The 24,593-nt window shown below is 33.3% G+C and overlaps 4 protein-coding genes across 4 annotated transcripts; all 4 read right to left on the bottom strand.

The window, feature by feature from the left end:
* Positions 1-624: 624 nt before the first annotated feature.
* LOC143576655 (uncharacterized) lies at positions 625-5,046 on the bottom strand. The gene is made up of 8 exons (XM_077060697.1): positions 4,956-5,046; positions 4,722-4,871; positions 3,808-3,984; positions 2,956-3,050; positions 2,817-2,881; positions 2,005-2,107; positions 965-1,075; positions 625-861 (listed from the first exon to the last, which is right to left on the bottom strand). The coding sequence occupies exons 1-8, from the start codon at positions 5,044-5,046 to the stop codon at positions 736-738; spliced, it is 918 nt and encodes a 305-aa protein (XP_076916812.1). The 3' UTR covers positions 625-735.
* A 2,480-nt stretch (positions 5,047-7,526) lies between these two features.
* On the bottom strand, positions 7,527-10,501 carry LOC143576654 (small ribosomal subunit protein mS33-like). Its single transcript, XM_077060696.1, has 3 exons — positions 10,400-10,501; positions 9,089-9,308; positions 7,527-7,833 (listed from the first exon to the last, which is right to left on the bottom strand). Exons 1-3 carry the CDS (start codon positions 10,488-10,490, stop codon positions 7,713-7,715), a joined length of 432 nt encoding a protein of 143 aa, XP_076916811.1. The 5' UTR covers positions 10,491-10,501; the 3' UTR covers positions 7,527-7,712.
* A 765-nt stretch (positions 10,502-11,266) lies between these two features.
* Positions 11,267-16,764, bottom strand: LOC143576642 (vacuolar cation/proton exchanger 3-like). Its single transcript, XM_077060689.1, has 12 exons — positions 16,299-16,764; positions 15,662-15,729; positions 15,549-15,577; positions 14,333-14,529; positions 14,012-14,245; positions 13,813-13,947; positions 13,615-13,731; positions 13,490-13,543; positions 12,680-12,796; positions 12,504-12,594; positions 12,337-12,408; positions 11,267-12,160 (listed from the first exon to the last, which is right to left on the bottom strand). Exons 1-11 carry the CDS (start codon positions 16,566-16,568, stop codon positions 12,359-12,361), a joined length of 1,362 nt encoding a protein of 453 aa, XP_076916804.1. The 5' UTR covers positions 16,569-16,764; the 3' UTR covers positions 11,267-12,160; positions 12,337-12,358.
* Positions 16,765-18,534: 1,770 nt separating this feature from the next.
* Positions 18,535-22,299, bottom strand: LOC143576641 (uncharacterized). The gene is made up of 7 exons (XM_077060688.1): positions 22,212-22,299; positions 22,043-22,113; positions 21,295-21,428; positions 20,086-20,231; positions 19,930-20,001; positions 19,741-19,833; positions 18,535-18,971 (listed from the first exon to the last, which is right to left on the bottom strand). Exons 1-7 carry the CDS (start codon positions 22,273-22,275, stop codon positions 18,787-18,789), a joined length of 765 nt encoding a protein of 254 aa, XP_076916803.1. The 5' UTR covers positions 22,276-22,299; the 3' UTR covers positions 18,535-18,786.
* Positions 22,300-24,593: the final 2,294 nt, after the last annotated feature.

The following is a 24,593-nucleotide window of genomic DNA, read 5'->3' as shown; positions in this document are numbered from 1 at the left end:
AATCCGGTAGTAGTTAAGGGGAAGAAAGACTGCATGTAAAAAAAAAAAAAAAAATCTACCTCGCGTTTATCCCCTTACTTGCTGTGAGCTGCGGGGATTGATTGATATAAGCTAATTAGCCACCTATGGTTTATTATAACTAGGCACCAAAACAATTATAGAAATTAATTTAAGCATATTAAACACATTTATAGTTTATATTTATTTGTATCAAGTCATGTGTAATTACACCATTAATGCAGATTATACGCACGTTACTCCCATCTAAATAGCTAATTGCGTCCGTTATTAAATATACAACATTTACACCATTTCACTTATTTATTTCTTGAAGCTTTTCATTTATATATTTCTTTTATGAAATGAAACCAAGTATAAAGGGAGTTTATCCTTCTCAATTTGTGTATCTTCTCTATTTTCATATTACAAAAAAATGAATTTAACCGTAGAAATACAGAATGACCGAACAAATAAACAATATGCGATTTAATCTATTTTCGTACGTATCTTCTATGGGTTTTTTCGGATTTCCATGCTTGGCGCTCGATTATATACCTATTTTTAGTTTGTTTTTCCTAATCTTAAAACCTTAAAACCAAAATTATTTATCAGCCAAATAATGTATTATGTATCAACCAAATATGATGCATTAGATGCTTATTTCCACCGCCAGGTATACAAAGTTTTCAAGATCACTAATATTATTGTAGATTACATAACTTGCAAATAACAGTTTTAGGTTGATGTCTCATCATATGATGAGAAAGTCTTGAGAACATAGACAGGATCTCCCACTTTAATTATCTTTCCATTTTCTTCATGCAAATTATCATGGCATACCATATTTTGTCCAAAGAACACCTGCAAATATCTCATTTTAATTATAATAATAATCATGATTAATGTTAAAATGAATAAAATCAAATCATTTTTAGTTGTAGATGTTAGAAGGGAAGAACTTCACCATCCCTTGCCCCTTTTTTCCAGGACACAAGTCTTTTCCTAATCGAAACTTCATAAGAGTTTCAGTCGGTTCGGAAGCTGAAACCGCAGTTTCTTGATTAATTGTTGGTACCTGAAAAACATTTAGCAGAAATTTTGTAAGAATGATGAATGAAATGTTGATTGTATTAAAGAAAATTACATAAAAAGGTCACCAAGTTTGAGCAAATATGTATCTCAAGTAATCAACTTCTTTAGCATGGAAAAAGTCAAACTTGGTCAGCCAAGTCATCATTTTGACCGGTAAATGTGTCAGAGTAAATTAAATTAAGATTTTTGAAAACAAGTGTAACCTTAAATCAATACGTTTGAAACGCTGATGGTTATTTATGGTGACATAAAATCATCAAAGTTTCAAAATTTTGATTCATGGCAATCTTCAAAGTTAACAGGTTTTAGGAGTCAGGTCAGAAAAAGTCAAACTTGGTCTGCCACGTCATCATTTTGATTTTTGACTAGTAAACGAGTCTGGCGACTTTAAATCAAGATTTTTTTTTAAATGATGCTACGTTAAATCAAAATGTTTGAAACTATGATCGTTCTTTACGGCAGCGTAAAAACATCAAAGTTTTAATTTTTTTATTAATGGAAATCTTTTAAGTTAAGGGGTTTTAAGCTCAGGTCAAGAAAAACTCAAACTTGGTCTGCCACGTCATCATTTTTGACCCTTAAACAGGTCAGACTACCTTAAATCAATATTTCATGCAATCTTATATGATTATATATTATCAAAGTTTGAAAATTTTGATTCATGGCAATCTTGCAAGTTAACGGTTTTAGGGGTCAGGTCCGAAAAAGTAACTTGATCTGCCACGGCATCACTTTGACCAGTAAACGGGTCAGATTACTTTAAATCAAGATTGGTAACCTCAGAAAAAGAAAAGAAATTTATCAAAGTTAGTTATCTTTTTACCCAATTAGCCTGTTTTGTTAACGGGCAGCTATTACTTTATGAAGATAACTAACGATTAACAATGAAAAAACACAGGTATACTCGTTTACCTTACATCGGGAGCAAAGCTTAATGCCACTAAATGTTAAACTTTCAATTCTAATCTCCTTCCATAGGTCCTCAGAAAACGGTTCACAACCGTCAACCAAAATGCTGAAATTTGTAAACACAATCCCAAATTATGTGAAAATAATATGCATAAACAATGAAAGGATGTAAGTAGTAAGATTATATACTTCAGCCGGGTTTAATAAATAACTAAGCGGGTAAAAAAATGTCTATTTTTTTGTTATATAAATAATAAAGATCACATGATTATAAAAGCTAAACTATTGAATTTATAATCTAGAGTAAACTGCGGTTTCCGTCCCTTTGTTTTGTCTAAATTTACGGTTTTAGTCCAATAGTTTTAAATTTGCGATTTTTGTCCTTGTGGTTTCATTTTACTTGCAATTAAACCCGAATTCACTAACCCCGTTAACTTTGGTTGTTAAACAATCAGTGTGCCCCTCACGTGAGGGGCAATCTTGTCCTTTTTCTCCCCAAATACAACCCAACCCTCACGTGAGGGGGCTTGCGAATTAGGACTGGGGTTTATTTTGGGAGAAAAAGGACAAGACTGCCCTCATGTGAGGGGCACGCTAATGGGTTTAACGACCAGACTTAACGGGGTTAGTGAATTTGGGTTTAATTGCAAGCAAATTGAAACCACAAGGACGAAAATCGCAAATTTAAAACTATTGGACTAAAACCGCATATTTGGACAAATTACGGGGACGAAAACCGCAGTTTACTCTATAATCTATATATAACTATCCCCAAGCCGAAAAACAAACTAAAGGTTGTAGATAGAATTACATACTTTGGTCTAAACCGGTTTATTGGTACTGGTTCCTCGAGACGTTCATTCAACGAATCTAGAGATTCCTGCCAAAAAATACATAAAAAAGATTATTAATTATTTATAAATAATTAATACTAAAACAAGGTTAAGAACAAACCTGTGACACCAAAAGAAATGGAGCTCCATCAGAAAACATAATTCTAAATCCTGGACCCGGAGCATAACTTGGTTCCACGGGTCTAGTCTCCAACTCTGTATAGATATACTTCAGTGTTACCATTATAAATTATTAGTGGGTCAATGACTTAATATGATTTGGAAACTTATTTAAATTCACTGATAATCTTATTTTCCAATATACGATTGAGGTTAGGCCTGTAAACGAACTTAACATTCAGTAAACAATTTGTGAGACGTTCAGTAGGAAGTTCGTTTATGCTCGTCTATTTAAAAATGAACGAACATGGACAAAAATTTTGTTCATTTAATTAAAAGAACAAACAATCTAACATAAACGCAGTTCTCGTTGTTCAATTATGTTCGTGAATGTTCGTTTACGTTCATTCATTTAGATTTGTTTATGTTTGTTCATTTATGTACGTTAACTTACGTTTCTTAAGCTCTTTCGTTAATAATCTTCATTAAAAAAAAATTTTGGCCCATTACAATTTAGTATAATTTTAATATTTCTCTTCATATTACTTTTAACTAGTTTTAGCCAAGTTATGTTTGTTCGTTTATGTACGTGAACGGTTCGTTTATATTTTAAACAAATGAGCATAGACGAATATGAACAAGACAACCCTGTTTGTTTAATATTTCGTGTTTGATCTTCGTTCGATTAAAGTTAAACGAACGAACACAAACATGCTCCGTTCATGTTCGTTCTATTCATTTACAAGCCTAATAGAGCTACTCAACATGTTTGACCCATTTCATGATATTTGTCTAAAACGTTATAAAACATAGCCTGAATCATATAAATGATTAACAAATAGATTATTATTACCTTCGTTAAAACGGACTAACCGACTTGGTTTACCAAGATAGTTAGTAAACCATTTAGATGCTTCGTCTCCCTCATCTAAAGCCGATCCAGACCATTCCCAAACCGAGACACCATCACATGTTTGAGATGGTCTACACAATGAGACCTTGAGCTCATCCATCCCGGGTGCTCTTATAACTAATTATTGTGCACATAATGTAACGTTAAACTCATATTAAAGTAAAAAAAAAAGTAGAAAAATGATGATATGACCCTGAATTGGGCTTAGTTGGGCTTTGCCCGTTGAGCCTGATCTGGCACACATTTCACTCTTTACGTTGAGCGGAGCGTGGGCCAGATTAGGCTCTACCAAAGCCCAAGCCCAATCACCCAAATGCTAAGTCAATCCAAGGTTATGTCATTAGGGGCAGCAATTTCTGGCACAACATGAAAATAATCAGGTTTTGGGTTGGCCACTACGACCCTTATTAAAATTAGATCGTGTTCGGGTTGGCCTTTTCGAAAACGGATCATGACCGGGTTGACCATTTAAAAACGTTTGGATTAGCACGTTTAAAAACGGTCATGTTCTGGGTCATGTCCGGGTTGAGCCGTGAACCCGTTTAAGTTTGTATTGATTAATATGATTTTAATAAATCCTAAGTCTTGAATGTAAAGAATGTCAAATTCAGAACCCTGATCCAAATATTAAAACTCTTTTTATATCCAAATAACTCGCAGGAGCATGTAACTCGTTTGACATGTTTAAACAAAAGGGTTAAACGGAGGTCACACGACCGTTTAACTCATTTTAATAGTGTGTGGGTTAGGGTTGATGTTTTTGACAAAATAAAAATATGGGTCGTGTTCGGGTCAAACAACTCGACCCGCCAAGAAACATGAGAGAGAGATTGTTGTTATTAATAATTAATAACCTAAGTAAGATGTGTTGGTTGGCTTCCAAGCAGCTGCAAAAGCATCCTGAGGCAACTCCACTTGAACTAAAGCCAACTTTGGCTCCACTCTTTGTGTACAGGCTCTGCCTTTGGAGTTGACAACAAGCCACTGTCTGTCCCATCTAACCCCTGTTTGTTTGTTTATCAACATCAGTCAATCAATCCTAAGGTTCAATAAGTAAGTAATAATTAAGGGAAGAGTGAATGATCTACCTGTGGAAGAGAGTGGTGCTTCAGAAACAGAGATGCCTCTGCAGGATTTGATGGGATATATCAAGATTGATGTCACTTTCACTGCCATCATCTTATCTTTTTAAGAATAGTTACAACAACATTCTATTCTATTCTATTCTATTCTATTCTATCAAACAACTATAGCTTATATACACATGTTAATCTATCATGTCTAGGAAATTTCTTTCTGTGGCTCCCACATTTTAAAAAAAAAGATATTTTATACTTATGTTAAAATAATTAATTATAGCTCAAACCATCAACGTTAATAAGTGTTAAACGAGTCGTTTTCATGTTTTATACTTGTGTTAATCGTGTCGTCTCTAACCTGCTTGTTAAATTTTTTTCTTTTTTTAATGAGTTTGGCCGCCCAAAGGGTGTTTGGGTGAGCTTTTATTTATTTTATTTTTTTTACATTGTAGAGTTTGACCTCATAATCTTTTATTTCACATTTTAACCATTTATCATTCCATCAAAATAAGAGAAAGACCTTTATGTGAGATTTTAAAAATTATTATTTGATTTTTAAAAAAGAAAAAGTCATTCCTAAAAACTTTTAAAATAAAGCTTTTTAAAACAGTTTATTGATTTATTTGCTTTCTAAAAAGCAAATAATAAATAAATAAGTCATTTCAAAAAGTAAATTACAATTATCATCGTATCATTTACTTTTTCAATTAAATTATCGAATTATATATTATATTAATTCACAAGTTTCTATTACTACACTGTGCTAGCCATATTGTCGTTGTATCAATGCTTTCTAGGTGGCTGAAGAACTCTAAATCAATTTGCTAAATTGAACCTTAATCGTCGACAGAAGACGTCGTTATTGTAGGTAGGCGGTTCAGATTACAAGTTGTTGATGAACCCTGAATCTTTCATTCCATTCCATTCCATTCCGTGAAGTTGAACTCTAATTTCCTAAATTGAAGCCTAATCGACTTTGATGTTGTGAGTCGGCGTTGCATGTGATGTTATTTCACTGTGATGAATACACCTTAGGTCAAAGGTTGATTACACGTCATTTTGATAGCAACTCAAAAGTCTATTTCGTATATTTTTAAGTTAATTGGGATTCCTTATTTTTATCTTCTTATAATTTATTAAGTTAAAAAAGTGTTTGGATAATGTGGTTTTCTTAAGTTTTTAAAGAAGAAAAAAAAGAGTTAGGAAATTATAACTTATCAAAAACTCCTTAAATAAGTCAAAATGAAGTGTAAATAAGAAATCCCAAACATGGCCTTGGTAGAACTACAAGGGTGCCTCAGGGGTAATTTTGAAAATTGAAATACACTCTGTTTGTCGCTGCTGTTTGCAACTCAAAAACAAGAGAAGCAGGCAAGTTTGGTTTTTTACTTTCTTGATGATATTTTTATTTTTGTTTCCTTTAAAATAAAATATAAAACCAGAAAGTAGTTCATATGATGTTCTTCTTAATTCTTTTTCATAGTGGTGTATAAGTTGGTGGACTCTTGCAAAAACGGTTTATCTTGGTAAGTTTACATATATTTATAAGTCAATAAGTCATAATATAATAAGTTTACATAAAGTTGATTTGCAACTTACGATTTCAAAAACTTGCCATTTTGGCTGTACTACTTGAAGGCGGTTATATCGGTTATAAAGTGAAATTGTTGTTTGGTAAATACAAATGATCAGTTTTTAGTAAAAGCTACAATTTTCAAACGGGTCATTAATTAATCGGGGGGGGGGGGGGGGGATTTGTAACTAAAAATTTTAAATTTTGATGCTATGTAATACAGACGGGTCAGTAATCTGCATGGACATATTTCAAATTAAAAAGATTATATTTTGTGGCTACGGATTACAAGATTTTATACGTATGTATTTTTGGTGTTTCAAACTTCATTTTGAATTATTTTAAACTGATTTTGGTTAGCTTCACACGCGTTCATGTCATCTTCCGAGGAATTAAGCCCGTTAACCATATTTGTTTTATGGCATGTTGATGTCTTTGTTTGGCTTTTCTTTTATGTTACGAAGCACATACTATGTGAACTTACAAAACTTACAAATTTTATTGTTTTACACAATTTTTACTTTGATTTCACCTTTTTAATGGCTTTTCCGAGTGTCAAGTTGGGTTTCCGCCGCAACGCGCGGGTTAAATTTCTAGTTTATATTATACTCAAATCTCAAATTTATACTCGCCTTCGGTCCAACTTTTTTAGCGATTTTCGGAGAGGCCTTAGCGATAACGGTGGCCGTCATCTGGAAACCCATTGCCTAAACGTTTACTATGGTAAAACTTTTGGCTCGCACACGACTTTTTGCCACTAACAAGGCTCAAACCAACTAATTCACTAAAGAACGTCATATGAGTACCGTTTGAGTAATACTCCTTTGGTCCATGTGTAGTACCTAAAAACGTCGGTTCCTCTTTATTTTTTATTAAGCAGCATTGCAATCTATCAATATTGTGTGTAGGAACCTAAAAACATATAAACTAGATCCCCAAACAAACTGCTACTATGGCATCTGTATTATAAGTTACCAGACTAGACCTGAAAATTTGAGACGATAGACATTCTTAAGTTCGCCCGTGCTTGTAAGCACGGTATTCATTGAGCACTCAACAAATACATTATCCAAAATCAATAGCTCTAAGTTATCATAAACAAGATCCAACAACATGAAAAATACAGCCTTTTAAGTTTTGTAGGTCAAAAGAAACTTGAAAACAGCAGGCAGACATTGAAAGATATTTATTTACTACGCTTTCTCTTTGTCTTTCTTTCCTTCTTTGTCTTTACGTTTAGCTGCTTTCTTTCCATGTCCCTTCTTTGGCGGTCCCTTCCCACGACGCTTCAACATTTCAAGTTTCGATAAACGCCTGCAAAACGTCCATAAAATATTAAGTTAAATTCAAATTTTGACTGCATTTATAATTATTTGCAACTTTGAGAAGTGAAATAATACAGCTTGCTATACAAATCTCTTAGTAGCACAAAATAAATTAAAATAATGAAATTTGGATTTAACATCTTCCTTTCATTATTCTTAATGGAGATAATTTACCTATCATTAAGTCAATTAAAAAAAACATTTTTAAATCCTTTTGTTAAAGAACTATATTAATATGTTTTTAAAAATATAGATATTGTAAACATATTTAATGCACTAACTATTTGATAAAACTTCAAAAAAAAACTGTAGGTAGGTGATTACACTCACTTGACCCGGTTTAACATGCAATAAAATCACTTGTTTTGACCAAAACCATTTTGACCCATTACCCGATTTTGTAAATTTTGCGAGTCATATCATTCCAATAATTACAAAGTATATCAATAATATAATGTCATAAGGAGTTATTTAAAATGACAAAATACTCATTTGTGTGCTTAACTGCTTATTACTACCTTCAAAAAAGTGATAAGCACAGCTGGTATTAACTACACGCATAATCATGAAGAACAAATTTCAGCTAAGAAAGTTTCACAAGGCAGATCAGGAGGGTTGAGTAACGGATAACGGGTTGGTCAAACACTTTGACACATTTCCTTCTAGCTATTCTTTAACCATTTGACCCGCTTGAGATATAAACATATGGTGTATCTCAAATCAACCATATCATGGGTGACACGACCCGAACCTAACACGAAACTCGATTTGTCTAAACAGGTTCGAGTCAGTTTCGGGCTGAAACCGCTAACACATTTAGCGAAACAGGTTGTGTTCGTGTCAATCCGACAGATTCGCAAATTGGCCCGTTTCACCAATTATTTTTTATCAGAGTGCTTTTATGCCAAAGTTAAAATAATAAAAGCAAAACTGTATAGTTTAAACATAATCGCTTTAAACAATAAAAAAAATGTAAATTTAGACGTTTAAATTAACAATATGTAAAAAAAACATAAAACAAATATCTTTTCGGGTTAAACGGGTTGTGTTTTCTCAACCCACGAATATGCATGTCGTGTATAGGTTCACATGTGTGACACGAGTTTCAAGTTTGTGCCGTGTTTACCGCCAACCCACGTGCATGACCCGTTCAGCAGCACTAGTCAAAATTCCCACCTCTACATGTATATATTATATACATATAAAACCAAGTCTAGAGAGAGAAAGTGGAGAAAGAAAATTACTCTTGTTCTTTGCGTTGCACAATAGCGGGGTCCTCTTTTAGGACGTCATCTGGATACCATGATGCAATTTTTTCTCCAATAAATTTCTTGCGTAAAATCTTGTGGGCTGACCGTTGTCCAGTTGGGTTAATAATATGACCAAATATGTTGGCCCTTGCTTCTGTTACTCCTCTAACAGCTGCTTGCGCTAACATGGTTCTTAAGCTCATCTTTTGAATCTCTAATACAATAAGATCTAAACATTTAGTACATTTAAATTACAAATCACCTATTTGCAGTCCCACTGTTACTAATTAATGATAATATTTGACATGGGAAAATATCACATTATGTCACATTTCCTTGAATCAAGCTTCAATATTGTTCTATCGTTTGAAAATTTTGTATAGAAAATGGTTAAAATAAGGGCCATAAATGGAACGGTTATGAAACTTGGTTACTACTTGGTGACTATATGTGTGAAACAAGCGTTAACGGACAGTCACGAAGTATCATAATTGTTCTATTCTGGTCACTTGGTTCAATCAAATATAAAATTTGTAAAAAGCAAAATATGTGCCCCACCATTCAACAATCAGAGCAACGTATTAAAAACCGGTTTTAACCTGTACCAGATTAGACACAAATTGGTACGGGAGGTTCCCCCGGGGTCACTAATTTACCCTATAATTTCATATAGATACAACTTTAACTCAAAATGTAATTCAAAAATATATAGTTCCATAATAGAAAGATAATCCAAAAGCACTCAATTTTCAAAAGAAGTTGTTTTAAATAAAAGTGTGCAATAGGTTTATGACATTGGAATATTGTATGCATCAAAATGCTCTTGGGCTTAAAACCTGTTTGCCGATTTAAACAGGTATTTTAATAAAAACCAGTGGTTCGATGTTCAAACAGACCGCCCAAAATTACCGGGCCCGAATTATCGACTTCCTATATGAAATCCGGTTGAATCAGCCGTTTTTAATCATTCAATCAGAGTTGACATTGCAATTACATATAGCCCTAAAGTTTATAAACTTTAAAAACAGACCCGAAAAGCGGGATTTGAAGATGAAAACATATGGTCGAACAATTGGTGTGCATTCTTGTTTTATTATGTGATAATACTTCATACAGACCTAAACCCAATTGCATAGATAACACAAAGCAATACAAATAGGGCAATTACAAATAGAAAATGCAAATCGTTACATACAAATTAGTGATTCCAGTTTCTTTCATTTTCATAATAAAAAACGACCCATCAAACGTTGGAAATTAAATCCCAGAAATGAAATTAATTAAGAGATAGAGATCATAGCAAACCTTGAGTTGAGCGAGATGAAGGCGACGGTGGTTTGCTAGCTTGCCGGAGTAGTAAGGGTTGAATGTTATGTTTTGGGCTATGGCTAAGCATTTGGTGTTGAGTCCGGGATGTTTAGGCCCATTAGTCCATTACAAGCGCCCTCGAGCTCCGCATGTTTCGACTAGTTAGAGCTAGAGTTTGACTTGGGCTCGGCTCGTTAGTATTTACTAATTAATATAGTTTTATATCTAGAGAAAGATCTTAAACTGGCCGAACCTTGAATCGATATCGGGTGCGTAGTGTGAAATTAATGCATAGAAATCCAAAATAATTAAAACTTTAACATACATAAGGGTCGTCAAGGCTCGGCGAGCCAAAACAAGTTTCCGATACAAGGTTTAAGCTCGGGCTCGATAACTAAACAGTCTTTATTTGAGGCTCGGGCTCCTCTTGTTTCGAGATTTTTACTGATCCAAAATCGAGTAGCTCGCAAGTGGCTCGGCTCTTTTGCACCACATATGGTGATGGAGTACGAAGTACGCTTATATAAAAATATATAAAATTTAAAATCAAAAAGTTGCATTAAAAGTTTGCATTTTTTTATTTGTTATATTAGTACAATTCATTTCATATTTGTACACACTTTTTTAATAATAATAATAATAACACACAAATATATAAAAACTGTTATAAACTAAATAAATCTTTGGATTTCATCTTCGAAGGTATGTTACTCCAATGAGGCTAGATTAGATCTACACTCTTTAATGAGAAAACAAATTTGACCAAACATAAGTTAATTCTCTTAAGTTGATTAATCAATCGAGAGCAAGAATATAAGAACGAAACTTTTAAATTTTAAGATTCACAAAACACAATTAATAACTCTAATGATCGTTTCTACATTGAACAACACAATACTAAACTAATTCTAGCTACGATTCTCTAAACAATCTCCAAAGCAACTTACGAAGATTAACTAAGATATATACAAATACGGAACATTTCTATAATGGGATAATGTCCATGGATCAGTAACTCTTATTTGCACAATCTTCAACTGTCAATTGATCAACAACTTGTTATTAGCACCAAGTTCTTTGTCTTCAGCTCATCAACCATCAACATCAGTATCAACATAACTTAGATTAGACTCAATACATACGAACGCAATGCAATTTGCATAACTCAAACACAGAAGACTAAATCAAAAGCGACAAGACAACATCAATGGTGAGATAACAATGTACACCACCAAATTTTTTTCAGAACATATCATATACAAAAAGCAAGAAAAAATCGACGCTGTCCAGATAAACCTAAGCATTTGACACAGAATATTGGACTGCGCAGAAAGAAAGGAATTAATTTGAGAGGCAACCTTTTACACAACGTGCTTTTTCTTTGACTAAGTTTGTCCCATTGAGTTTACTTCGTAAAATTTTTAATAAGTCAGCATAATCGATCTTGTAGCATCGGTTTATTTAATATACGGTATACCGATTTAATCGCATTCTGATGGGGAGTGTTATAATGATCATTACAAGTTCTATCAGTTGAGAATACTTATGGTCTTATAAATAATCACATGTCACTAAATCAATAAAGCATGCATGTTAGAGTGGTACTTTTCACTTTCCAGTGCAGCTTCAGAACTTGCAAGGTACAAGCCTGTATATCAACTGAAATGAGGTTTCCTTTAAATCCATTCAAAGAATAACAGTTAAGATATGCATGTTAATCTTCAAGCATGTAAATTTATCTCCCTAGAAACTAAATCCCTGCAAAAAAAAGTAACATCTAAAATTAGACACAAACTTTTGTTGGCCTCAAACTCTCATTCTAGTGGCAATATGGCCCGTTAAAAATTAAAAATAAAACATAATCCAAATCAACCAGTTTACAAGTAAACAGGTCAAAATTACTATTTTAACGACGATTCAACAAATAAAACTACCTGGCCTTTCGACTCTAAAAATCTATAGGTTTGATGGTTGAGGTGCCAAACCCGTATTGTAGTTCTTGTTGCCTAGCAAAAACTATCCAGAAACAAATTAATATATATTCAACATTAAATATATAAAAATTGAATAAGGAATTAAAAGTTGAGTTGTAAGAACTTACCAAATGGCAAACCAGTAATTAAAAAACTTGCCCCAATAATAATGTAACATAACAAAAGAATCACACCTTTAAGGTAGTGAGAAGTTGCATCCTGAAATTATATTTATTTACTATATATTCAGATTGAATAAATTCTATAAAAAGTATATAGAACATTTACAGAAAGAAAGACTTACATGCAATGTGAAAGCTGTTACTATAATTCCTAAAGAAAGCGATCCGGTTTCAAGAAGATTAAAATCAAGATCCATGTCGATATCAATTATCCAAGCAAATATTACACTAAGCGGGACCTAAATCAAATTAATATTATGATTAAAATAACATTTCCTAAAATAAGTTACATATCATAAGTGCATATGAAAGGTCAACCTTCAAGGGTTGGTGCAGTGGTTGGGCCTATAATTCCGAATGTTTAGTAAACAGTTCGTTAACCGTTCAGCAGGAAGTTCAATTATGTTTGTTTATTTAATAAACGAACAGAAATGAACAAAAACTTTTGTTTATTTGGTTAAACGAACAAATGTGAACACATGTCTCGTTCATTCATTTGAATTCATTAATGTTCATCTATTTACTTTACAAAAGTTTGTTCATTTATGTTCATCAGTATATCCATTTAAAATTTTTTGGCAATTACAACTTAGCATAGTGGTAACATTTTAGGCCCAACACTTTGTTCTTCACATTACTTTTAACTAGTTTTAGCTCATTTATGTTGTTTGTTTACATTTGTGAACCATTCGTTTATACATTTAACCAATGAACATAAACGAACACAAACATGTTCATTTTCTAGAACGAACACAAGCAAGAATACATGTTTGTTTAAATGTCCATGTTTGATCATTGTTCGGTTAGAGCTAAAAGAACGAATACGAACATGGTGCGTTCGTGTTCATTCACATGTCACAAAAAAAATGTGTGGACTTATTGGCTATATAAAAATAAAAAAACCGTGAAAAGTAAAAATAACAAAAACTCACCACAAAAACAGCAATTTGAGTTGCAGACCCAAGTGCCACCCCCAAAGTTATATCCTGCATTCATAAAACTCATATTTTAATCCATTATGTTAATATTGCTAATATATTATTTTAATAATTAATACCAGCTTATTCTTAAAAGCAAAGATAATGGCTCCAGCATGTTCAGCTGCATTTCCTACAATTGGTAGCAAGATGATACTGATGAAGCTCAATGGCACCCCCCATGAAGTTGAAGCAACCTGTTTAATAATATATTAAATTCAAATAATAAAATAAATAGGAACCACAAGCATAACAAACAACAAACCTATTATTATTACCTCAATAGTGTCTACTAAATATTCAGACAACAATGTAATGACAGCTGTCATTCCGGTTAGACAAATGATTCCACCCCAAAGCCCTATTACAGGGCTTTCATCTTTGCTTGTATCCAGGTCATCTTCTACATCTTCCTATATGTAATTGTATCAGTTAGTTGTACCGTACAGGTGGTTCGTGCATAAGGATTATCGTTACCTCTTGCGATTCGAAGATATTGTTGTGGGACCAAAGTTGAAATGCCAGATAAGCAAAGTAACCAAGCAGCATGATGATGGAACAAGCTCTAGACAAATATAATGTAGCTTTTGCAACATTTGCCACGTCAGCGTCTACATTTTGGTCATATGCAGCAGCATATTTGTACAACATAGGCATTATATTGCACAACAATGCCATTAACAATAGAGATATATTCACATCTGACTGTTTCTGTTTAATCATCAACATAAATGTTAAAAAATAATAATAATATGAATTAATACATGGTAATTTATAATATGAGATGGGATTTTTTACCCTGTCAAATTTTTGATTTGTTGAAATATTTGCAAGGCCACCACAAAGAAGAGAAGTTCCAAGAACCAAAAGTAAGTTTGATAGAATTGACCCCAAAAGAGAGTATTTAACAACATCTATTTTATTTTGTAACAATGCAAATATTGCAATTATAAGCTCAGTTGCATTCCCACATGTTGCATTTAGTAACCCTCCCACTGCAAAACATATCACATTCGTTATTATTATTATCATTATTATCCACGTCCGTTGTAACTAGTTATTGATAAAAGTATAAAACGTTAACAAAAGTTCAAACTAATTTTCCCTTTATTTATATACTTGACGAGCTGTTTCTTAATAATTTATAATAGTAATAAAAAAAATGTGATTAATATTTTAAAAGGAAAATTTCACACAATAGTAATCAAGTTTCTCAGTTCTACAAAAGTTACTCACATATCATTTTGTATATCTAAAGTCACTAGCTTTAATTAGTTGTTTCAATATTGTGAAGAAGGAAAAAAAGATTGCATATAAAAAAAAATATTAACTTCTTAAACTTAAGTGACACAAATGGAACATATATGAATTTTAATTTATTAATTAATAATTTATTTTTTTCAAATTGACTTAAAATGAACAATCATGAAAATTGCTTATTAATTGTGAATTTATTTTTCTTCACCGCTACCTCCCGCTTCAAGTTAGAGCATGTTTGGGATTGCTTCTTGAAATGGCTTATGGCTTTTTGGAGAGGCAAAATGTCCAAAATGCCCCTCCAAAAGCACCTAAAAGCTCCAATGAGCTTTTAGGTGCTTTTGGAGGGGCATTTTGGACATTTTGATTGGAGCTTTTAGGTGCTTTTGGAGGGGACATTTTGCCTCTCCAAAAAGCCATAAGCCATTTCAAGAAGCAATCCCAAAAACCCCCTTAATTAAAAAAGAAAAGCAATCACCTAACTTCAATTCATATATATGTTACATTTAAGATCATTTAATTCTAAATACTTTTATATATTTTTTTAACATTTCACAACAATAAAACAACTTATGGAAGTTGTGACTTCAAAGAAAGAAAAGTTGTGACTTTAAAGAAAGAATAAAATTGAGTTTAAATGAATTTACTAAAACAAAAACTTATGTATTAAACAAATTCTATGTCATCACAATTACTTAAAAAACATTGATGAATTAGTTAACAAAAATAAAAATAATCATTTTTTTTGGTATTTTACCTGTTGCACCAGTGTAGAATGAAATTTGCCTGCATTTTATAATCGGAAAAAAAAAACTAATTATTTAAAATCTATCTATTTACATGTTTATTTATTGAAATAAAACTTCTTACTCTGTTAGAAAGCTCACACGCTCTGCAAGCGGAATCAATCCAACCAAACTCATCGAAAATATCCACGGCTACTTTTCAAACAACCAAATCAAAAAAACAAACAATTCATTCTCAAATTTATCAGATTCACAGTAGTTCAATGCAGAGGTGCAACCCTAAACCAATTTAGAAACCAAACCCAACTCGACCCGAAACCAGTTGTACTTGGTTTGGATTTTTCAACTTTGCCAACCCCATTTGGACCCTATCTATACTTTTGATCCAAATGCAAACAAGCATATATTAGCTTAGTTTGATACCCAGTGTTGTAAAACTCGCTAGACGCTAGTCGGGCTGTAAGGAATTTATATATAAAATTTTCCGGTTTGACCACTTTTGACCAAATAGAGTCACTCAGCAATTAGTCGGTGGTGTTTTTAGTTTTTTACAACCATGTTGATACCAAAAATGAATAAACTAATACGAACATGAAGAATCATTATTAAAAAAATTCGTTATATAACCTTGTGCAATATGATTAAACTAATGTTTTAATAACCTTGTGCGACATAATTAAACCCGGTTCAACCGGTTGGGGTTGAAAACCTAACCCGGTTCATGCACCAATGTAGAGCGGCGGACTGATAATTGATAATACCTGTGACAGCCGGAGGTATCGGGCGGCGACGGCGGCCGGAACGGCGAGAAACAGGACGGATAATTTGGTCCCCAAAATGACTTCGTAAAGAGTGGAAACGAAACTTGTTAGAATTAATGCCGGAAGTTTGGAGGTAAGAGGCTTATCGGACTTTGTACGGAGAGAGGAAGAGGACAGGTTGTGTGCCGTCCGGTGGCCGGTGCCGGATAGCCGCTTGCCGGATTCCACAAGCCAGGGTTCCGATAGCTCCGTCACCGGAGAAGTTGCCATCGGATTATTATTATTATTATAATTATTATTCAGGTTGCGAAGTTGTTTGGCGTCTCTGTTTACTGTTTAGTGTTTATAAAGGATACATTTATTATTTTAAATTTTAAAATATTAATAATAGCATTTGCATAGTTTATCTACTTATCTCTTAATAATTTGGACCAACTTTATATAATATTAATTAAATTTTAAAAGTGTTAGTAAAGGTTCTAACATGTTATTTTAGTCTTTTAATTTTTTGTTTTACATAGGTAATATTTTTATTTTTTTATGTTGACATTGAATGACGACAATATTGTAAATTTCAACCCCTCAAATCTTATCATCCATTTCTCTATTGACTCATAAAAAAATTAGTGAAACTTGATTTAATTATGTGGCATTTTTAATGATGTGGCTAGCGCACCAGTTGGAGATGAGCTTATAAAAAAATCTTATCCTCCGTTTCTTTATGTCACTTATAAACTAACTAAACACTATGTTAGGTTTTTATTTAATTATGTGGCATTTTAATTGATGTGGCTAGCGCATCAGTTGGAGATAAGCTTACGTGAACCGTTGACATTTGACGTAGGGTAAACCACCACCTCTCATGATGGCATGCTTATGTGACGTTTTTTTTTAAAAGATGTCACCTCCAGACGAATATTGCATCCAAACATAACAAAGAAACATGTATATGAAGAGTCACACGTCCAAGAACGGGCGCATATGTTATGACACGGCGACCTGACCTCCAATATGATGTTAACAAACTCATGCTTATGCACCACAAAAAAATCAAAAAAGTTAAGTATGACTCATACATGAATAAGGTATGAATATTGTATACATTAAGCAGTTATCCACTACAAAGTATAAGAGGGTGTTTGGCTAAGCTTTTGGAAATTGCTTGTTAATAAGTTAACAAGCAATTAATAAGTTAACAAGCAATTTTCAAAAGCTTAGCCAAGCACCCTTTAAATACCCACTCAACAACCCGGTTTATTCATTCACTCACACTCATTTATTAATATCAACACACAGAATGTTTATTCTTACGCTGTAAGGTGATCGATCACAAGACATCTCATATCATGTGGCGAGTCTAACGACATTGTTCTTAGTAGGTCCAGGTCCAAAGGCCTAACATTCGCTGACATCCATCATGCTTATCCGAACTTCCTTGAAATTCGTTTCAACATTGGCACCATCCGTGGGACGCGTCTAGTCTCTGACTTGTCTCTCGCAAGTCACAATGGAAAACAAATGACTACTCGTTAGTTCAACACCTTTTACTACTTTTAACACCTCTTGTTAGTTCAGTACCTCTTGGTGCAACCATTACTATATACCGCTTCACCATCAGAAACCAACATTCCACCCGAACTAACAAAATCCAATTTCTTGGGAATCAGACAAGCAATCAACGATTATGTTAGAGAAGAAAGACTTTCTTTAATAAAAGACCAGTCCGTAATAACCTCAATGCCACCAACGTTGTTCGGTTCAAGGCAACATGTGTGCTTTGCTCCCGATAATCGTGGACATAAATAAATTAGAATTATAAACCTAGTATACTTCTCTAACAAAAACTTTGTAGCAACAAAAGTTCTCGATAATAGGATTCCGACTCGTGATAGCAAGATCATGACAACCAAACATGAAAAGAGTATACTCAAGGATGTTGAATAATATATAAACTTTTAACTATTATAAGAAGGCAACATAGAGAGAATGTGTAGTAAATGACTAGTAAATTGTTATTGAATGTCTTGTAACTCTTTTACGAAAGAGGTCGTCAATTGTCCGATATGTCTAACTTGTTACAATTAATATTGTACATGATAGTTGGCCTATGCTGATGACTCTTCGTAGACATCCAAATGCTTGTTTCCTTCTTTACCTATCGGTTAATGGTGTCTTTTAGGGTCTTGTTACAGTCGAGATCTGACCAAACTAACTCGAACAATCAAACACGTAAATTTTGTGTCAGGTTCTTGTCATGTTCTCATGTCCCGTCAAAAATAAAATTTAAGCCCCTAGTTAAAACTGCTGGTCATTTATATGAAATTGTCCTTTATAATATCTAATACATGCCAAGTAAAATGCTACATAATTGTTTCCGGTCAAATCAACTAGCGCCAAAGTAAAAGTTCAGTTTGATTCGGTTTAAATTTTTCGACAAGTTTGATCTGGTTTAAATGCTTAGAATCGGTTTACTGTTTGAACAGCATACCTAAACTCCTAAATTATCACTAATTGCAGGCTTGGTGGGTGTGATACAGTACACCCGAGAACCCAGATGTTGTACTTGAAGACCGGCGGTTTCACACCCCGTGAAGAACAATGACTCGTCTTCTTTCCCAATTCTGCGTCTCCAACTCATCAAGAAAGCGGGCCGGGCCAATTCCAAAAGACCATCTAAAAATAGAAAAATATATATAGATTAATAAAATATGCTTACCCTTCACCAAAAACGGGTCAATTTTGGTTGTGTTTTTAATTCTTATCTAAAACAATTCAGATAAATACAATAGTTAAATAGAGAAACCTTTCAACGTGTTATACACGTTGAAAGTCAACCAACTTCTGTTTTTATATCATGTTCTTCAAAGGTTATAACTTATAATTATCATTGTAATAAGACTGTTTTTATAATCATAACTAACACAATGATAAAAGAGGCAACCCATACTTAAAATAATTAGACAAAAGATATTTAAAGCCAATGAAGGGTGTTTACCAGTTCAGTTTTCGAACCCAACTAGGGGTGTTAACCAAATAACCGAATTGAAGCCCCAAACTGGTTAATTCGGTTACAGTTACAGCTTACAACCCCCAAGTTGGTTATTCGGTTATATAGTTCAACCCACAAATTGGTTAACTGAATAACCAAATCTCTTAATCGGTTTAAGCGGTTTTAGTTAACCGAATTCAGCATTTTGTAAAATCGATAACCGAACCAAAAACTGAATTGGTTTTTTCGTTGCCCGTTACAACTCGAACCGAATAAAATTCAGTTTTCGACTTAATTGATTTCAAACCGAATAATAAACGAACCAACACAACCCGGCCCGTTTCAACCACCACCAAACCCACCCAACTTGACCCGTTACCTGGTCCACTCATTTTACCACCTCTAGTTTGACGAATTAAAAATAAATAATAATTTACAACATAGACATTTTACCTTGAATCTGAAGTGTTGTAACGGTTTCCCGTGGCTTGTATGAGTTTAAAAGGAAGCACAAAGTCTTTATTAAATTTGGATATTGTTTCACATCTGTTCAAAAAAAGGTTAAAAACCAATCAGTATACTGTTTATTAAATTTATTATGATATCATTAAAAAATGAAAATAAGATTAAAGGAGGATTTACATAATAAAATGTCACTAGCAATAATAAGGTCCCATTCTGGATGAGCATTTGGAAAAGTTTCACCCCATGAATCTGGTAAACAATAAAACAAGTCAACTCAACTCGTTTGACCGTTTAAAACATTTTACAACTGTATAAGTGGACAAGATAACTAACGTTTGATATGAGGAAGTACGGGTGTTACTTCGTTAACCCTGCAATTATGAGCTATGTTATCTTCAATATCCTGATCATCATAGTCTGAAGTTGTAATGTCTACCTCATACAACTTCTTTAAAAAGATAGCTAATGCACCTGTCCCACTGTCATAAATTTAAAGATGATCTTAGAATTTAGAAATACAAGTTTTATGACAAATACACTAGATTAAACAATACTAGACCAAGATATAGTAACATTAGGGTTGCTAAACGGGTCGTGTTTGCCGGTTGGAGAGTCAAACGCAACACAAATGTGACAAAAACATGAAAAATGTGTCATGCGTATTGGCATGCGCCTGTGAACGAGCACAAAAGGAGAATGTTTGTATTTGTTTGTTTAACTTTAACAAAACAAACTATCAGACACGAACAATTAAATGAACATGGTTTTCTTGTTCGTGTTTGTTTGTTAAAAAAATGAGTGTTTTGTGTATGATTATGTTCGTTTGTTAACGGCGTAAATGAACAGTTTACGAACATAATTAAATATAGATGAACAAACATAATTGATCTAAAATCGATTAAAACTAAATGTGAATAATGATGTAATTGGCATAAAAAGCTACTAAAACTTGACTAAATTGTAAAATAACGAACATACATGAAGGTAAACAAGTGAATATAAACACATGTTCATAAACATAAATGGACGAACTAGACATATGTTCGTGTTCGTTTGCTTACTCAATAAACGAACTTCCAGGCGAACTATTTAATGAACGTTTGGTTTGTTTACAAGCCGACACACACATGAAATCGAACACAACATGCGTATTCACGGTTTGACACGTACAGGACCAATTTAACCCGGAAAAAAATATTTTTATCTTTTTAAAGTAATTATGATAATATGCCACATTATTTTTAAATTTTTCACCCCAAAACATTTAAAAACAAACAAATAAATAAATGGTTTAAAACGAGTAAACCCGGACCTGTGAACCCGCCAGGTTCGAAAAACAAGACCCATTTAGCTAAAACGTGTTCGTGGGTTCAACCGAAACTAACCCAAACCCATTTAGACTGAACTCAAACCTGCAAATTTCGTGTTAGGATGAACTCACACCCTTATATAGCATCATTAAAAGGCAAACAGGAACATGTGACAGAAAGCAAGGATTAAAGCATAAATATTGAGGCATGGCCAACTGAACTTGTTACTTGCCTGCCCAACTCAAGGATGTGGCGTCCTTGTATTTTCGACTGGTTTTGAACTAACCATTCAGCAAATGCAAATGTTCCAGGCCATAGTAGATTGGCATTCATCTGGTGAAATGAAAACTCTCGAACCACCAATTCCTGCAATCAAATTAAATAAGTTATTAAGCGCAGGGCAAAAATATACGGTTTCTATACTATCTATGTATGTGATTATTTCCATCATGACAAAATAAGAATAACTCTAATTAGTACTATCAATACTGAAACAAGAATCAACACATCAGTAACCATTGAATAAAGAAAAGAAACCATGAAAAACAATCATTTTGTTCGGTGCGTTCTACATGTATAGTCATGTCAGAAACAGATAACTTATTTAGCCGTGACTTCTGAATCGTGTATCTACTTTTACTTGAGTATCAGACATGTTATTATTAGTTTGATGACTAATGGCCACATGGTACCAAGTTACAAACACTAGTGATGTGCATTCCAGAGACGTCATATGGGTTGTATGCAGAGATGTTAAAAAAAAAACGTTTTCAAACCGACCCGATGACACCCCAAAACCGGTTTATAATCGGGACTAAATCGATTTGATAGGCTCGAATATTTTTCCTCCTAAATTGCTTTATAACCCGAAGCAGTTTGGGGCAAACCGGTTTTGACCAACATTTGAATTTGCATTTTGAGTATTTATCTAGGGTTTATGCGGAAGCAAAGATGGATGGGTATAAATAATGAAAACTGACCATTTGAGGAAATTGATGAGTTCTCTCAACATATGTCTGAGAGTTGTCTGTTATTGTTGTTTTTTCTTCATCTGCAAGCAAAGCAGCAACAACAGTTTGTTTGTTTTATTTATCATGAAAATGTAACTAAACCCATTGAAGTTGTACTTGTGTTTTAAGTGAAGATTACCTGTAGATGTTGTGTCGTCATCATCATGAAACAAGGAAGATGGAGAAAACAGAGCAATGTCCATATCACTGACTATTTCCCTCAATATCTAGATCAACTTCAAGATGATAGAAAACTTTTTGCTTATTGACTTATATTTTTTTTTAAATTTAAAATATGAGTTTTTATCTAGAAAAAACCTTCATTTAAAGACACGGACGAAATGTTAAGAGCATGAACAGAACACGAGTCACCTGAAACACCAACATTCATTTTTGTCATCAACTCATTAACTTAGGATACTTTAGTTATTGGATTCAAAATATTTAATATTAATTTTTATTTTAATACGTAAAATAGCTATAAGTTTTTTTTACTATTTATTTACGGTGCTTAACGTTGTGACACAAAATATACCAAGTGGCGACGATTATTAAGAATAGTAAAGTACATCGGTAATACTTTGTTCGTGTTTTTCTCTACATAGCTCTGGTACTAACGATGATCCCGATTATACCTCCCTATGTGCGGCGTCTTGGACGTCTTCGTTCAGGTGCGCGCGTACGGGTGGGTTCTTCCTTTGGCGTTTTCCCTTTGATACCTAGGCTGTTTTCATGTTCGGCCCAGTTCGGGACCATATCTCTTTAAATATATTTATATATTGCTTGTAAAACTTATATGGATAGTATCTTTAGGTCTATTAATCATAAACTTTCAATATCCACTCCCAAGTTTAATATGAAGTTAACGGGATAGCTCACATTTTCCTCTTGTCTTCAAATAAACAAATTGTAAAAAGTTTTTTTTTTTAATATAATAAATCTAAATACACATATGATATTTCCTAAAAGCTTGATTTCATGTCTTGCAAGTTGCAAACCCATTGGCACTCATGTGTCAAGCTTGTGTGGATGAAGATGAGCCCAACTATCTTTAACTATAAGTAGACCCCACATATAGTTCTCTTCATGCTTATTATATACCAAGGATTTTTTTTAAAGCAACCACTTTATGATTGAGAAGAAGTCTGACATAACACCGACTATTATCGGTGAATACATAAAGGTGTTTGGAAAAACTTATCAACTAGACGTTTAAATTGCACGAGTAAAGATTGAGCATCGGACTTGCTTTCATAGGATACCACCATGTATATTTTGAATAGTAATCAACAAATACGACATAATAATTGAATCCATCTATTGAACTTTTAATTGGTCCACACACATCAAATACACAAGCTCTAACGGTTTGTTTGTGATAAATGAATTTGGTCTTAAAGGTAAATTATGACTTTTATCGATATAACATAATCATAATGAAATGAACATTTGAGATAGAATTAGAATTAATGAGACAGGTTCTCGTACTTTGAGGACCACGGTGAGATATGGTTGTAGTCATCACCTAATTGTCCAATGATGTGTGTAATTAAGTCTTTTTCTTCGAAAGGGCTTTGGGCGAGAACCAATTTGTCGGCAATTGATTTCATGTCTTGAAAAAACTCGGTTACAAACCAAGTTCCTCGAGGGTTTTGAGCTATATGAGATTTAAGCATGGCAGAGAGAATTATACGCTCTTGCTCGTCCCAAATGTTTCAGGTTTTTCCGTCGGGTTCAAGTTTTATTGCCATCCATAGATAGATGTACGGTTGGTCCATGTTCCAGCCTTCCCAAACTCTGCTAACAGCCTTGACATTGATATGTTTTTTTTACTAGATATTATTGATTGATTATTATGCACAAGATCATATCAAGCTAACTCTTTAGTTGGTTGTCAGTCTTAAATTAGTGGTTAAGTAATAAGTCAATTAGTTAGTTTATTTTGGTATTAAATTACTTTGGAAAAGAAAAACAATTAAAGAAACCCATTGAATATAATATTGTGGTGGACATGACATGGTTAGCAAAAATAAGGTATTATTTATTTAGGATAATGAAAGTTTTTGCAGCCTCGTCTGGTGGACTGGACGTCTGACGGCCCACGTAGCATATTCCCGTTTCACTCGTTCTTCACCCCCTTTTCATTCCTTATTTACAAACTTTCTCCTTCTTCTTTCTTAATTACCCAAACACCCCTTCTTCCTCTTCTCTCTATCACAATTTCTCTTACATAAAAAACAACTTGTATTACATATATTTCTATCATTTATACTATAGCGTGTTAGCAAAAGTAACAAGCATATTAGTTTCATGATTCCATTAACCATTATACATAAAGTTCAGACTTAAGCACGCTTATTAGTGACCTCTTCTTTAGGATCAAACATGGTCTAAAACTTGCATTCGTCTCGATCTAAACTATTTCAGGTTGATATTAAGTAACTCACAAAACAATTTATTTATTTACCTCTATTTGGGCATATCGGTTAAAAGTGTAAACAAGCCAAGCCAATCCAAGGCA

The sequence above is a fragment of the Bidens hawaiensis genome, unplaced genomic scaffold, assembly GCF_021521415.1.
Source record: "Bidens hawaiensis isolate Kalapana, Puna unplaced genomic scaffold, B.hawaiensis_p1.1 tig00028250_1, whole genome shotgun sequence".
Taxonomy (NCBI): domain Eukaryota; kingdom Viridiplantae; phylum Streptophyta; class Magnoliopsida; order Asterales; family Asteraceae; genus Bidens; species Bidens hawaiensis.
The sequence above is the reverse complement of the archived record's forward strand: the minus strand, read 5'-3'. Positions and strand labels throughout refer to the sequence as shown.